The sequence below is a fragment of the Anticarsia gemmatalis genome, chromosome 21, assembly GCF_050436995.1.
Source record: "Anticarsia gemmatalis isolate Benzon Research Colony breed Stoneville strain chromosome 21, ilAntGemm2 primary, whole genome shotgun sequence".
Lineage (NCBI taxonomy): Eukaryota > Metazoa > Arthropoda > Insecta > Lepidoptera > Erebidae > Anticarsia > Anticarsia gemmatalis.
The window spans coordinates 6,691,852-6,708,942 of record NC_134765.1 but is presented as its reverse complement, the minus strand read 5'-3'; the positions used below and the strand labels follow the sequence as shown (position 1 = coordinate 6,708,942).

Below are 17,091 nucleotides of genomic sequence, written 5' to 3'. Positions count from 1 at the left end.
AATGTTTTCTATCTAGATTACTATGACAGAGACTAAGTTGAAAACTCGAGAAGAAATTTTTGGCAATCCCGGATTTTTCTTTGATAAGTTATAAGCTTTCTGGGTACTAAATTAGTAAAATTACTCAAGAAACAAACATGAATACCTACTTAGTTTCATTAATTAAGTAAATACTTATGTTAATCAATTACATTGACACTCTATATCAAAAGTATGTGTCATAAAATTGTTTCCTCATGATAGAAATAATAATAGAAATAATGGGTTTTGTTTGTTCTTGAGTCCGCTATTCAAGAAATAGCGGACTCAAGAACAAACAAAACCTATTAGTTAATTTAAGTAACTCTCTCCTAATTTAGAAGATAACGTCACTAAACGGTACAACACTAGAATCGCGGAACAACACTAAAATTAATACTAACCATTGTTTAGTCAACTAACGAGTTTCACCGACTGAATTACTATCAAATTATTGTGTAATAATAACGCTCACTCTTATCAGTGTTTATCTTGAGTATAAATTCGGAATGTACGTCTATAAACGTTAAATTAGGGCAAATAAATATTGTTCCTTGAAGTTACTAAGAATACGACGCTAGGTTTAAAAACATTAAAATATTTTTAGGTACGGAACTACGACTGTATTTGCTCGAAAAGTTAAGCAAACGTGTTTCACCCCCCTTCTGTTGGTCACATAAAACATGCGGCGGGACAAATGCCACCTGTCAGACATAGTTTGAAAATTCGAGGCAGTCTGTATCCCTAATTCCCTGAAGGAAAACCCCCAATATACAATGGCCGACCTAGAAATTTAACCACACAATTAGACCCGCATAGCACTTCTGCTTTGCACTTATCGCCACTCCATGCAATTCAGGACAACTAAAATAAAATCCAACCAATTACTTTGGAAATAGTACTCGCTGCTTAAATATTCATTTGCATTGTATAAATTGAATATACTTACATAAAGATATCAGATATTCCAGTGCGATTAAAAATATTCTCACACCACTATAATGACACAGAATTACGAAACACCATTTCAAAAATGACATTTCCTAGTGCTGTAACCAATGAACTCGAGCGATTCGAATCGGTAACTTTTATTATTATAACAATACTACTCTAATATTCTGTAGCCAAAGTTACAATTGAAAAGGTTTTTTATTTGGTTCCAGCTAAATTACTCATGATACAGATCACAATTTCTCTTTCCAAAAGAGTATTAGTTTTTTTCATCATAATTGTATATTTGGAAACGGCAATAACCATTCGTTTCTGTGTAAGAACACAGAAATATTGTTACAATCGTATTCATAATGGCGGCGTGTTTTTATGCCATCGGAATAAAAACTACTACCTACTAACAATTTATAAAGTGTGAATGAATCGAGCGATTACGGAGATAAATGGGTCCCATCACTACTCAGCATATTCAAAATGTCGGTTGCGGTGAAGCATTGCGTTGCGTGTTCTGATGCATCCTTTGCGTGAGTCTCTTGTTATTACCAATGTACAAATCGTCGCCATCCGCTCCACGAATTGTCCGGTAAATTGTAAAGATACGGCTACCATTTACGTCGAAATACTTCTTCAGATAAAGTTTATTACGACTTGCGTCTACCTATACACTAAAATATTTCATTTCCATCTTATTTTACAGCAAAAGTATGCTTAAACTCCTATATTTTATTATTTATGCCCAAGAATTTGTTTTATTGGTTTCCAGGAGTACGAAACGTTTGGACACAAATACCCGAGGGACAAATTATTTAACAAAAGAACTAAGGACAAGCGAAGTTGAGATATTTTTTGTCGGCGCGCCGGCAGGTGGCGATCGGAACGTTCTGATTGGCTGCCACGTTCAAGGACCATGTCTACCCCTAACTTGGATGGCGCAACTAATAATGATACACGCTTCGATGGTTTCCATATAAGCCGTTTTATGGTGGCCCAGACATGCACAGCTTTTGTTTTCTTTTACGGCTACTGCTTGTAGTAATAAGTAGTTTTGGTCGTAAATAGAGCAGTGATAGTCTGCGTAGATAGCGAGTCTAACTGAAGCTTTCGCTTTTAGAACATATTGACCTTGTCATACTAGTGGAACCATATAATTCTGACTCATTGTACCGTGACCATCCCATTTTTGCGAGTACATTCTACGTTAAGACAAACGTGACTCACGATGAATTCACTAGATGCTCGATAAAGTCCGACTGTACAGTTTTACATAACAATTTTCTCAAACACCATATTGAAATCCGGGGAACATTTGTAGCGCAGCCAAGTCCATACAAGGGTGAATGTTATACGTACATTAGAGTTAATGTAAGTTACTTTTAAGGTTTCCAGCGTGGCTGGAAGGCAATAAAAGCGGAAAGTTGTACGGCGGTCGCTCGATACATTCGATCTGGCCCGTGGGCCGTGACTCACCGCGAAATCGAACAACAAACTTGCGAAACTCGAGCGGGACCTACCTTTTACACCATTACCTCTGCAGCGTTCGACGAATTGACGAATTGTTGGTTTATTTCCTGTGATCGTGTTAAGAGCTTCTCTTGGACACGCCACTCGGGTGCTTTGAATGGTCGGCAAAAACTCCGGTCAGCAAATGTTACTAGGTTCCTTGTGAACTAGTTCAATTTGTTTGGAATTCGCTTTTTGGCTGAGTTCGCAACTTCAAAGGGAAATATCCTTTTACATTTAGGTAGGTAGTATTGTTTTATTTTGTTGGCTTTGTTATTTACCTTGAGTTCTCGAAGCACAAAATTATAATTGCCCACTGGATAACGATTTGCGTAAGCTGAGTAAAGAAGTGGAGCGAACTCGTGTCAAGTATGCGAGTAAAGAGTGCGGTTATAAAATGTCTCTTCTCCACTAAGTAGTCCTTCAAAGTTGTTAAGATGCCTCGAAAGTTTGTCAAGAGGAGTTTAATAGAATTCCTTGCTCAGTCGGCGGACTCCTCCAACTTACTAAATGATTGATCAGCAAATAAAATTTTGAAGACGAAACGAGTCAGAAAATGTCCCTATTGTTAAGTGTTTGTCGCTAAGTCGATAGACGTTATCGGAATTCAGTATGGCGGTATTTATAACATTTATTGAAAAACTACACTTGGTATAATCGGTATCAGATAAACGATCGTTAATTACTTGTGTCGATAAAATGTAGCGTTGATTCAATAAATGGAGTGTAACAAGGGCACACAGCTTTTATAATGCAACCGAGGAGAGAATGGAAATGAAACGACGACCGAATCCGATTGTACTGCAAAGGATTGTATTATCTTTTATCTCAATATTTATTGAATTGGCACTCCTTCAACTGAATTTTATATGTAGTAGAAGATTACGTTACTAAAATTGCGCTAAAGTTTCTAAAGAATACTTTAAAGTAAATCATTCAAAAAGAGTAAATTAATATTTTAGTTACGGCGAATAACGAAATAAACTAAGCAAATTCTATTGAGTATTACGGCCTACATACAGCCTTGTGCATAAAATATAAGTATTGACGTACCTAGATTTATATAAATAATAAATCGAGACTTTATTTAAGAATCTAGACTCCGCAGAGTTAAGTACTGTGAACTTTGACTTTTAAACTAAACAAAAGAATATAATAAAGTTTTCAATATGTGAAATATTTAATGAAGTGCCATGCTCAACGTAGAAGTTACAGAATTTAATAAAATGCAGTGCATATGACAGTCGTGTCATGTAGTAAGTTTTATAGTTAAATATAAATTCACAAGACACTCCGCAGTTTTATTGCGTTTGTCCATCATGGAATGATATACGATGCATGATGTATTCGTACAAAAGCTTATGCGCGAATATATTGCATACATTACTGGAATTTCAACACATACCCGTCAAAAATACTATTGTCTCTTCATATTTGATTATTTTAAGCTTATAATTACATCATAAAATCAGTAAGCGATAATCAAAGTTTAAAGCTAATATTTTAATCTCATTTATATGCTATGTTATATCTGTATTAAGCAAACCAATTTTACGATTAAACAGATTACAATATACAATAAAATTAATTAAATAACAAATCCAACATTTAACAATTTATTGTAAAACAACAAACAAACTAAGGGTATTAAAATTCAGAACTGGCCGTATGGAACAAATAACAAAACTCGATTGTTTATGAACAGGGGTGTCAGGAACAGGAAAGCGTTGCGACACAGCGGGAAACATGTCTCGCCGACTGGCAACCCTAGGACAGGGAGATATTCTACTTTCATAACATGTCACAGTTTCATGGTAACACGTGTCACGCGGGTGGGCGAAACGTGGCTGAAAAACATCCCTCAAATAAACGAGTGGACGACGAGCCACGCCACATGTTCACTTAATAGACCATATAACTCAAAAAACTCTAACAACTCATCAGGATGGTTTAATATTTGACAGAGGGCGGACTTTCTCTGAGTAATTATGATAAATGTTGAGCCAAACATTTAATGATTGATATTTAATGACAGACCACTAAGTTGAGAAGATGACAGCGCTAATGGGGTAGCGAAAAAGGGAGACAAATTGCACGGAATTACTTAGAGAGCGAGTGATATAAGACACTCGATACTTCTTAGAAAACTGGGGGAGAATACACACCCTGCTTAATATTTGTTTAACTTCGTCTGCATGTCTTTCATTGGACTTTCTTCGTTATAAAGTAAGTAAGATTATTTGCATGCATAACTAAATGCGTGCAGCATGTTTTGTTTTCAGAAATATAACCAATATTTTCGGCATAGGTACTTTTTTTTACCGATTCATGTCCCACTGTTGGGCAAGGGTCTCCGCCTAAACGTGGGAGTGGTTAGGCCTTGATTCCACCAGTCTGATCATGCGAGTTGGGGACTTAGTATACTTATCCATAGAAAAGTTTCATCATTGAACAATAGGAAGATAGCTGGGTAATACGATAGAACTTTACAATCGACGTAAGGTCTCAAGCTCAGACTAACTACACTTGAGGGACCGCCTTCAAGATTATTTCAACCTTAGGTCAACGAACTACTCAATACCAAACATTTAATAAAAAAGGTAAAGGAACAAAGCCAATCCAAGCGTGAAACGAAAGCCAACATATCAGCAAAATCAAATTACAATCTACGGAATCTACCTTTATTTTGTAAGGAAGTAGGTGCTTAAAATTCTTCAGCTAGATCAAGACAATGGATGAAAGGTAAGCAAATATATGGAAACTAAATATAGGAGCTGTCGAGTGCGTAATAGACTATTGATCCTCTGGGATCTTTGAGGGGGAGGCGAGGAAGCTTTGCTCTTCGATGAATAGTTTATTTATGTTTAAGTTATATTTGTCAAGTGAATGTAAAAATAGGTACCTACCTAGTTTTTAATTTTGTGAGTGCATTTGCATATACGGTAAATATCAGGTAGGGAAAAAGATGCACTCTAGTTTAAATTTTAAGGTAAACTAGGTAGGTCAGGATTTCGCTTGGAGTCGATCCAGTGCTTTACAGGTTCCAACGTGAACATTCCGTGATGATCAAAATATGTTCCAAATCAAAATCAAAAGGTTTTATCTAAGTAATTCAGAATGAGTGCACCGAAGGCGCCGTATCATGAAATTCCGTAAAAGTTTATCATGAAATTTCACAATAAAGTTTTATCGATTGTAATCAGTAATTAGTATTTTTGGCCTTGTATTGATAACAGGTCAGCGCAAAGACAATGACTGCTAATCAAGACTTGATGATTATTTTGTAGTTATCTGAATACTGAGTCATCGTCTTTTGAAATTTTACATTTTTTTCTGACGTGCCGACGAATGTTTGATATTGATATTCGTACAAACCTATCTACATCAAATCACGCCGTTTTTCCATGGTATATACTAAAGCTTATTTTCAGTAATACCTAGTTATAAAGAATAATAACTAAAGATACCTTACAATTAACCACAAAAGCGGGAAAACGAGTAGAGAAATAATAAAAGTATCAGTATTATAAGAGCTCATTTCATTCATCCGAGCTGATTGACCGTCCGGTCACGATCTCCCAGTCGTACACAGTGACCCGGCTTGTGCGAGACAATCCACTTGAATATACTTCACTAACTTCAAAGTGGAAAACAGAGAAATATTAACACTTTTATAGACAATAGAAAAATAAGTAGCGCTTTTTTATTCATTGTACAATTTTATCACAAACGATTTCCGATATAGCATGTTATTTCAATAAATATTGATATCATATTCTAAAAATAAACTTTTATTCAAATACATAAACTCACAGGAATTACTCTCTAATAAACTTACGTTTCTCAGTATTAACAATTGCCTATCGCGTTTCTTATCATAATTTTTCCCGGCTCGTAACAAAATACGGTGTTAATAAAACATCTTAGCAACTGTGCGACTACCCGCATCGAGGCAGATATCAAAAGATGAAGTATTTTATATCAATTTGCGCATTCGTGCAAAGTATATTTAAGTAGCTCCATTTCCGCGCCGGTCTTAGCTTTTTAATGGCCCCATTTATAGGGGATAGGGTAAAATATCCGTATAAAGGAAGACGGACCAGGAATTTTGGATGATTGCAGCCGTGGCCGGAATACTACATAAGTCTACACCATTAAAATTAACAGCAGACCTTTTACAAACGTCTATCCGTTAAATATGCTATATTTTATAACGTCGAAAGTACCTCGCATAATTAAATAAATGTTCTATTCCGTTTGAGAGATTTGATGTAAAACGTGATGGTAATATTCTAAGCCACAAAAATGTTGTGCGAGCACGAATGGACATTGATTGGCCATTGTGATTGGACAACAATGAGCAATCATTCGGGGTCTAGTGCTAATAGCGGCTGCTTCACGCAAAACGTACTTCATTTCATGCACGCCACTCGACGGGATGACACTTAACACGGATCGTCACACGCTTCTAACACAGGCCTCCACTATAAATATCCCGTTACTAACTCGAGTATTACTTATACCCCTTTGATATTCAGCATTGATATCGACACCTTTTACTCTAGTTAATTTGAGATTTATGTCTTTATTGTGAAAGCAATGTTAGTACGATTGGAAATCACGTAAACCATTGGAATACTACTTACTGTACTTAATCTGCGCTCAAAATAATATTCTTGCCTGTTGTTATTTTTGGATTGAACTTCGTGTCAATTAAAACAAACTTTCGGAGTTCCTTTCTGAATACAAATGATCCATAATACTCTCATTCTTTTGAAAGCAATGCTGAAATCCGGACTTTAAGAACCTGTTGAGGCTTAAAGTAATTTTAAGTAGACTCTAAAAAAACACGGAGACTAACAATAGACTACAGAATGGAAAAGAGCGACCTCGAAAATCAATTTAAATTCTGTCACTGAAGGCATTGTAATCACTGAGGTTTATTTTTAAAACGAACAGTGTACTTCAATGTAGCTTTTGTGGGGAACGATGCCCAGGGGTAGCATACAGTCGATGTTCGTTTAATAGGAAACTATTGTTGTATCTGCTACGATTAATTACGATTGTTATTGTGGGCTCTTAGGAAACTGATTGTAACTTCATAGGCTTCCATTTACCGGTTGAGTGCTTTCGCGTAATGCACAAGTCGTTTTAATACGTCAACTGCATGACACATGCATTATGTCTGTCTCTTAAACCATTGGAGTTGAAAACGGTTAATGACTTACAAATTAATGCACCTTATTTTGCATACGAGCTTCGTCACGGTTTGTTAATATTCTGATCTTAGATAGTAACTAAATATTCAGTGTTAGGAGACAGCTTATCAGCTTTAGAATCTGTCTAATGTATTTTACTTTAACTGAATAGATATACAATGAACCTTGTGTGGTAAATATATGTATCATCCTAACTACTAGTAAATGCAGTTATTCCAAATCCCTGAGTTTTATTTTTTATAGCACAACTGATTCCTGTATTGATTTTAAATTTTTATTCAATTTCCCTTAACACCCCACGGAATTAAACAAATATATTACTATAGATACCCTTAGGCATACAATACAAACTTTCTATATGGAATATAGAACATGGTTAATATTCCGCGCATCTATAAATATCGACTAAATATTTCCTATTTACCTCTCATTCCGTTCCCCAGTTAATTTTCGTTACATAAATAGACAAAACATGTATTTACGAAATGTAAATTAGTGCGTAGTTGTTTGGCAATAATCGGGGAGGTTTCCGCAACCAGACGATTGCGAGCCTTGTATTAGTCTGTACGATACCCTTGAGGAACATACGGCCGTTCTCTAATAGGACTCCATTGTGATATCCGCCGGGCTTAATTACTAGTGTTCATCTGATATTGAGGATGTAGCTACGTCAATAGAGGATGTTTTTTCATCGGACGAAACGACCTAGTGATACAACAGTAGGTTAGCATTATTCTTAGTAAATAACAACCACAGTTTCGCTATATCATTCAGCCAGCTCTATTGCAGAACCATTTCTATAGATTTCACGTCTCGTTGTAATGTACGGAAGTCTTGTATGCTATCGAGCAGTTTGCACCACATTGCATGTCCACTTTCAAGTTAAACCATGACGAAGAAACTCCACAGGTAGCCGTTATTTTATCGAAACAGATAAGCGTAATGTTCGTGTTTTCTCTCAGTATTTTTCTGCTGGCTGGTAAAACAAAATGGCCTATTTGTAGTAATGGAAACTCATTACGATATAATTCCTAACATTTTTAAAAGCGATAACGAAGTATACAGTGGAACGAGCAGGAACGAGACTTAATTTTAATATTGAAGAAAGTATCTTGTTAGTTCCCGGCACTACGGCGCTGAGTGTCGCAAGTAGACGTTATTTATCCGGCGATTGGCAACGATAAAAGCGATGCAAAAAACTAAGCGAAGGAAATGGCGGCTGATCATAGACTAGAGAATCGCGATGCCCGTAAAGCAATATTCTCTTGTTTTATGTCAATATACTTATTGATAAATGAGATTATGCTGCACTCGGAGCCAGCGAACAACGAATATAGATCACAGAGAATACACTAAGAAATATCCTTATTTGTGCATTGGAATCGGCGCCGGCGTAGGTATTTATATTTGTCTTTCCCAGTCGCCAGTAATTCTTTAGGTGATCTCAGTTTTCCGAGACAGCAAGATTAACAGTTAGTGTTTTGTACGGAAAATACGAACTGCCTCTGGACATTTGAATTTGTACTGGTCTTTACCAGGATTTATGTTTAGAGAGAATTCCAATTATGTAACGGACTAAAGTTTAATTAAGCTGTTAGGCCTGACACAAGCACTAATACAAAGCATACTAATATTTTAACATCGAAAATCATGGGACAAACAAAGCGTTGTTATAATAATTTCAAGCTTTGGTAAAATATAAACACAAGCTGTCAAATTTTGAGCTTGTCTCAAAGGATGAAAAACCATGTTATACTTACATTAATTCAGAAAACAAGCAACGGCGTGATTTTGCATATGCAATATGCATGCATGCATATGGTAACAACCTCACAACTTCGTCCACGAATGGTATAAAACCTAGCACAATATGTTTAGGCCAGTTCTAAAGTTCTGTTGTGGCGGAAGCCATTTTTATCCTGGCTTTATTATAAGCGATGCTAGCTGCATACTACATAGAAACTATAAAATGGTACAATATAAAAGCATCAATGTGCCATCTACTCAAAGAGTGGAAACATAGGATTTCCATTAGATGTGTACTTAAGTTGACAGCGCCTCGAAGACATAGGCATGATCGAATTACCTTCTGTCGATATGTACTTACCTCTGGTAAATGCAGGAGCAATGGCGTAGAAATTTTGTAAAGAGATCCTTTGTCGTTAAAGCATATTAAATTCCAAACATATTTCCTTTAACTTAATATTTGTATAGCTTTGAAGTTAATTTTGCATACAGTCTCGTACAATTTGTTGCTTATCACATCACAGTAACTTGTAATATAATTTTGTATGAACAGTAGAAAATGTGATGTTTAAATATGACACAAATACCGATTGTTTGTAGACTTTGTGGTAAATATTTGTGTTTATTCATCAAGTTGGTGATTAGTCATTAGTGCTCATTTTATAGAATCGTGACAGTGCCTAGGTATATTGTAAAATGTTACAACAACATTCTTTGACATTTTGTTTTGTGTTCTTATTATGTTTGTTGAGCCCTGTATTCAGGTATATTTTTTTATTGAATTAAACATATTTCATCGTTTAATTTCATAGGGTCATATTAACTAATCCTAAAAATCCTACACTTTTTATCGTAGCGGCAAGATATAGGTACCTACCTATCTGATTCTTAGTGTTTATATTTTGATGAGACACTAACCATTTAGAGGCAGGTATTTTCAGTTAAGTACTACAGAAATAGACTTATCTCCTCAACAATCAATATGTAACAAATTATAACCACTCGTTCAAAGTCAAAACACCACAGATTGCATCAAAATTTTAGGCGGGAAATTTCGGAAATCATCGCAATCGGAAAGTTAGGTTCGCGTGACCGTAATCACGTAAGTTGGCAGTGTTATAGCATGCACAATCGGCCGGACTAGTTCTGTTATCATAGCATCGATAACACTCGGCCAACCGTCGCTTACGTTTGTTATCGACCTGTGAATTCTTCTTGAAATATTTCGAGAACCGCGCCTTGCGACGACGCGGCTAATTAAATACCTATAGAAGCCATGTTTTTGTCAGTTACGGCGGGAACGAGTTTCAGGTGCCCAAGTAGGTACTTACTACTGCTTTCTTATGAGTAATACCCATTTCATGAGGTGTTTTTTTCGCTCCAGTCCTATTTCTCAATCGTGTCCTAGACAGCTTTTTGTGCGATATGAAGTGTCGATCAAAGAAATGGATTTTCGTGATTCTTATAGGTCATGCATTAGGCAGCTGTCAGAATTGGAAATTAATTTTGTAATAGTGCTGAATTGCGATTTTATTTAAGTAGAAATACATTCTGTACTGTATTCTAACTGGTTTTTGAATAAAAGGATGCTCAACATAAACTCGCATTCCGAAATTATTACTAAGTAAATTTCTCCGTTCATTGTTGCCTTTCGGAAAAAAGGTCAGCCGTAAATAACTGCATGCATACCAACTGCCATTGAGTGGTCCGGTTGCATGGTGACGTCATCACATAGGCAGCCGTGTCACAGAAGCCGTACAACACAGCTCTTGGCCACGAACAAATACGAGTCCTCATAAACTTCGTTCTACATTGCTGCTTTTATTTATAACCTCTTAAAACATAGTGGCACGTAACGACTAATGGAAAAGAAGAAGGTTTTTATATCGTCACTGGTGAGGTGAGAGCAAGAAGCATAAATTAAGGCTAATGAATGGCTTATTGTGTGAGGGACAGGAAATTATTATTGGTAGGACGGTCGTGTTACAGTGAGGGTCGCATTATCGCGTATGACCGGGCAAACAAACTAAATAACACACCGGATAAACTTACCTCGGTATTATTAAAGGTATTACGAATAGTTGAGCTGAATATTTCAATTCAAATATTTAACATTCAATCGCTAAGCCACAGTTTGCCATACCGGTTTATTGAAAGGTACGGCTTGATACTTGGGAACGAGTCGTGAGTTTTGCATAGTCCGCCGGGAACGCTATTGTTCTCGATATGGCTTAAGTAAGTCTGCGCTTAAGCCTAGTACATAATAAGTAGCTCGAGGATGCACCTACTTGGTCATAACCTTGTTTGTTGAATATAAAATTCTACTTGTTACGTATGAGAGTAACCATTTTCCACATCTGTTGGATTGTAAAGGGTTAAAAAGATACAGGTATAAAAAAAACGAATTTAATGGGCTCTTTACGTTATTTACTTATTTATTTATCTATCAGGTCAACCATGAAAGAACGGTGTTTTTGCAATTTTATTACTGGATCCTACTCGTAACAATTTTCGACCATAGGAGTTAAAATTCAGGCATTAAAAGGTAACAATTATTGAAAGGTAGCTTCATTGAATTATACTAGGTACTTGGAACCTCTCAAAATGTCTCGGAATTGTGAGGAAATTCGTGTCAAAAGTGTCCTCGGAGTTTTCAAGTGTATTAGACTCTAAATGGCGCCCGTATTTCGAATACTAATTTCTTTTGTTAATTGTGGAGTCTAATATTAATTTATAACAATAGCCTTTTTGTTCCCGTCACATTTAGCGTATAACACGTAATCTTTACGTAATAAAAGGTCACGTTTAGGTAAAATACGAACAAAGATGAAGCTAAAAAAGGAATAATAGGTCGTAGGTATCAAAAACATGATCCATACGAACACAATAGGAACGTGACTATCTAGGTCATACGTAGGACTCTCGTACACTTCGGTCCGAGAGCGGAGTTAATTCTAAACAACAATAGCCTGTCTATGGAGTGGTCACGATCACCTTTCACCAGACAAATGGCTTTATCGACGATCTTTAATGGCTAACCTCTCAATATTATTTAATAAAAGCCCCTAAAAGTCTTTGTCAGAAATGATTGGGTAAACAAGAATATCTAAATTCGATTACAGCGGTCCCTTCTATAGAATTTTGGTGAATTTGGTGAGTAATTTCAGTAAACAAAACTAGTAAGTAAATGGTTGACATTGTCGCCACTCAGAGACAAATTGGCCAAGTTAATTTGCCCGCTAACTAGACAAATAAGTGATATTAAAGTGGTATGGTTATTTAACAGTTGCCTAGTCTGAAGACTTGAAATTTGATATTTACGGCTGGTAATATTTTAGCGCATTGTACAAGCACTAACATTCTCCTAAGACACCTAGGTGCATATTACAGACTACTAGGGACATTGAATTATGCAAACAGAAAATATTTTTTCAGGTGAACTATCCACCCTATTTCAACGAATAGTTAATAATTTTGGTATGATGTAGGTTATGTAGGTAGGTAGGTAGGGTAAAGCACCCAGTAGTCAGCCCCCAACCAGTAGTCAGCCTTTACAGGCTTTATATCCATATAATTAGTGTAGAAAATAGTAAAGACCAATAAAATAATCATTAATCGAATCTGTATAATCTTATTGACTAATATGCACAATTACGATTCGATAGCATGGCAGGTTGACGTGTTACACTCATTCTTATGGACTGCCATCAAAGGCATGGCCAAAAACGTCGCCATTGCTATTTTTTTGTTAAGGATTCGTGTTTTAGTTTTTGGCATGTTTTTAAATGAATTTGATGCAATATGGAACGAATTGATATTTTATGCTAGTAGTTAATAGTTTATCTTCGATAAAATCAGGCATTGCAGGCGTTTTATTTGTCTTTTGTATTATAAATTAACGTGGCCGACTATTGGGTTTGCAAAATATGAGGTTGATCCAGTACTCGGCCATGAGTGGCTGACTACTGGTTTTTTTGCAATTATCATATATGTGGTTGAAATTAACAGGGCGAATACTTCTCAACATAACTATTGCGTTGAGCTAAACTCTTCTAAGACAAAAATAGTATTTTACCAGTAGTCGGCCGCATATAAAGTCAGTGAATTTCATGAGGCCGACCATTGGACCTACATATCCCATAGTCGGCCGTCAGTTTTGCTAAATGAAATTGGGTCTTAAATCCTTTCATTAAGGTTCAAATTTGTGGACGGCTATGTTGGCACAAAACTTAGTAACTTGTTTTCGAATAGTATCATATCAAAAAGACCAAAAGATCTATATAAAGAGGAATAATTGTCATGTGCTATGGTGGCGATCAAAAATGTTATGAAAATTATGGTAACGAGTCGAGTACTTGGCATTTCACACATTATTATGACACTACAAGTCCGAAATCGTTTAATAGTCGCACAAATGCCCCGTACCATTAAACTAGACTAAGTGCACTCCCAAAAACAAATGACTGCCCTAAGAAACTGGTCACGATATGCTGGAATCAGCTTCCAGTTTCACCGGATGCAGCTGAATACCAGTGTTTTACATGGAGCAACTGCCTATATGACCTCCACAACCCAGTTACCTGGGCTATACCACGACTACCATAAGACTGGTTATCAGATTTTCAAGCTTCTGACTAATGGCAACGATTGCCAGAGATCCTTGAATGCCCGCCGGGACCTACAATTTACCATGCCTTCCGAAACACGAAGGAATTTTGGGAAATGAGAAAAGAAAGGAATGATACCCGTTACTTCTATCATCTACCTTCTATTTCCTAGCCTACCATTGACTTATGTTTCAACACATCAAGAAAGCTAAAATAGTTTTATAGAAGAGAGCATCTTTTGTGGAGTGGGGAGAGTTGAGAAACAGAAGGAATAAAGGAACAGAAAATAATAATTTATCGCTGTGAAACGTGTGAAGAAAGATTGACTAGAAAACATTTAGAAATCAATTACCTAAGTGCTAATAACTATAAATTAAAATCTTGAAAACCCCCGATTTCACAATTTATTTTTTTATTTCATACTTTTTATAGGTTGGTGGTTAGGTTAAGCCATTGACTTTCCCACCATCAGCTTTCTCAGCATGCGAAGCCATTTGAGACCCCGTCCGAGTAAATTTGCAGACATTCGGTTAATCTCCCCACTTTAACCCACTACAACTTTTAAACGGCTCCACCGATTTTCATCAAACATGTCTAAAAACACTCGCACATATGTCACCTTTAATTTAAAAAAAACTAAATTGAAATCACTGCATCCTTTCGGGAGTTATGATGTCATGGACAGGCAGACACACAGACAGACACGTCGAACCTTATAACACCCCTCTTTTTGCGTCGGGGGTTAAAAATTAATGGATGTATAAATTGTACTGCATGGTATTATTGCAAATGTGCTTTATTTCCTGGAGATTTCAATAAAAATATATTTAAAATAGAACATTTGTATTGAGTAAGTAAGAGGCTGACTACTGGGTAAGATATGGCTGACTACTGGCGAAATGGGGCTGACTACTGGTAAAAAGTGCCATATTTTGTTTAATGTGGATTTTTTCCATAATAATCTTATGAATATAATATTTTGTTATTTTTTTCTTAAAGTTTAATAAATTACCTTTCATACAATGACTAATGATTTTACATCTAGTTGTAAATGTTAAAAATATGGCTAAATCAAATTGACATTTTCACTAAAAGGCTGACTACTGGGTGGTTTACCCTACCTATATTCGATTGAAAAGACTTCGTTATCTGCTAATAACGTAGGTACCTACCTACTTAAAGCATATTATTAGCAGATTTTAGAAACCGGTTTTACCTAATTCCGTTAACATATTTAAATTTTAGTTAGGTAGGTAGATACCTACTCAACGCAGGAAACAAGATAATAATAAAACTTTTTAACGCTTTTTCTTGTCTAACATGAATTTAAATTTTTTTGTTTTAATTTTTTCGAGTGCTATCATGAAACTTATCAAGGTTTTTACCTAAGTCCTAACTACAATACCTAACCCTAATTTGACCAGAGTGCATCATAATTATTTTAATGTGTTTTGTGCATCTTTATATCAATAGGAAGGCACCTAGTAGGTACCTACCTAGGTACATATGGTTTATTGCATTTCTTAAACTTACTTCTCGTGTATTTTTTTTTAATTACATATTCGTGTGCGTAGGTAGGTACCTACCTACCTAATACCAAGTCACTGTGTTTGTCAGTTATTTTCTTGATAAGAAACACTGTTTAATTTAAAACAAGTGGGCATTTCCAACCGACTCCGCTTACATTAGGTTATCGAAATCTAACCTCAAGTTATTTAATTAAAATAACTAAGTAGGTAGGTATTTGCTAAATTCATTTTAGTTAGTAGGTACATTTGGTCATTATTTCCTCTCAATACACACCTAATGAATAAAATGGTTTGAAAAATTAACTTTTTGAAATAAACATTTTTTTACCTCTAACACTAAAATTATCGTCAAATTTGTAACTACTTAGAACATGTTTGTCTATCTGAGTAATCGTTCCGACTACTATTATTATTTACCTAGGTACCTACCTACTATAATTCTGAGTAAAGTAGCTCTATCGATAGGTGTGGCGCGACAACCTTATCATAAAATTCCGTTATCAAATCGGTTGTCACAGTACTAGAGGTAGGTAGGTACTAGTCATGTATTTATAGCTTGAGTCATTCGACTTTCTGCAGAAACAGGAACTGTTCACGGTTATCTGCATGCACTAACACTTACAATCTCAAGTGTCAGGAAAAAATGCAACATGGATTTTATTTTTACCTTACAAGGTATCGAGTACCTAGACCCACTATCACACATTAGTTACCAAAAACCTGTTTGTGACGTCATTTAGACATTCTCATTTTTAAAATTCTAAAGACGTTCCAAGAAGCGAACAAAAGCCAATAGAACAAAGCGACACGACAAACGTAGGGCTGCGTGTGCACAGGTAAGAAAGCAGTTTTTACCTTTTGTGTACTGCGCCGACGCCACCGCTAGCGAATAGAGAAACAACGCGGCAAGGATGCCCCCCTCAGTCCCGCGCACGAACATGTTTCTTGACTTGAGGTAATTCAACTTTTCGTACTTATCACTACTTAGAGCACGTCACTATAGTAAAAACTTGTCACTATCTCCTACTAGCTCTCACGGTGTCTTTTAACACATAACACGAACACTATCACAGAATTCAAACGCACATCCATTTGAAAAATGTTCGTTTATCCGATAAGGTAGGTAACCGCTCAGACGTGGGACTATGCATGCAGGTAAAACGAGTAAGCCTATTAAGTTTCAATGACTTAAAACTACTTATTTATAACGTCCTACGTCGGCCGATAACAACACGACACGTTCGGCACAGTAGTTTTGCACAATTTCGAATTTGGAAACTTCACATATTTTCGTAAAACAATTTCGAAGTTCGGAGCGACAACGATGCGTACGCGGGACACGACCACCCGGCGCATCGTTCGCGGCTCAACTGGCGTGAAGTGAGTGAACAATCAACAAGTTGCGATCGCGCGCGAAGCAGACCGGCCGCGGCCGTTGAGCTCAGAGCATGCGCGATCCGCGCCTATGTTCACGTTTCATAGCGACAAGAACAAACAATGTTGACAGCGGACCTCGCTGCC

At 36.3% G+C, this 17,091-nt stretch overlaps 1 protein-coding gene across 4 annotated transcripts in view; it reads right to left on the bottom strand.

Moving 5' to 3' along the window:
• The window catches only part of shg (DE-cadherin), a 225,246-nt gene extending 208,317 nt beyond the window's left edge, over positions 1–16,929 (bottom strand). For all 4 annotated transcript variants that reach the window (XM_076128200.1, XM_076128201.1, XM_076128202.1 and 1 more), the window contains exon 1: positions 16,426–16,929. In XM_076128200.1, the coding sequence (XP_075984315.1) occupies positions 16,426–16,510 (85 nt within the window). In that variant the 5' untranslated portion in view covers positions 16,511–16,929. The remainder of the gene's footprint in view (positions 1–16,425) is intronic.
• Positions 16,930–17,091: the final 162 nt, after the last annotated feature.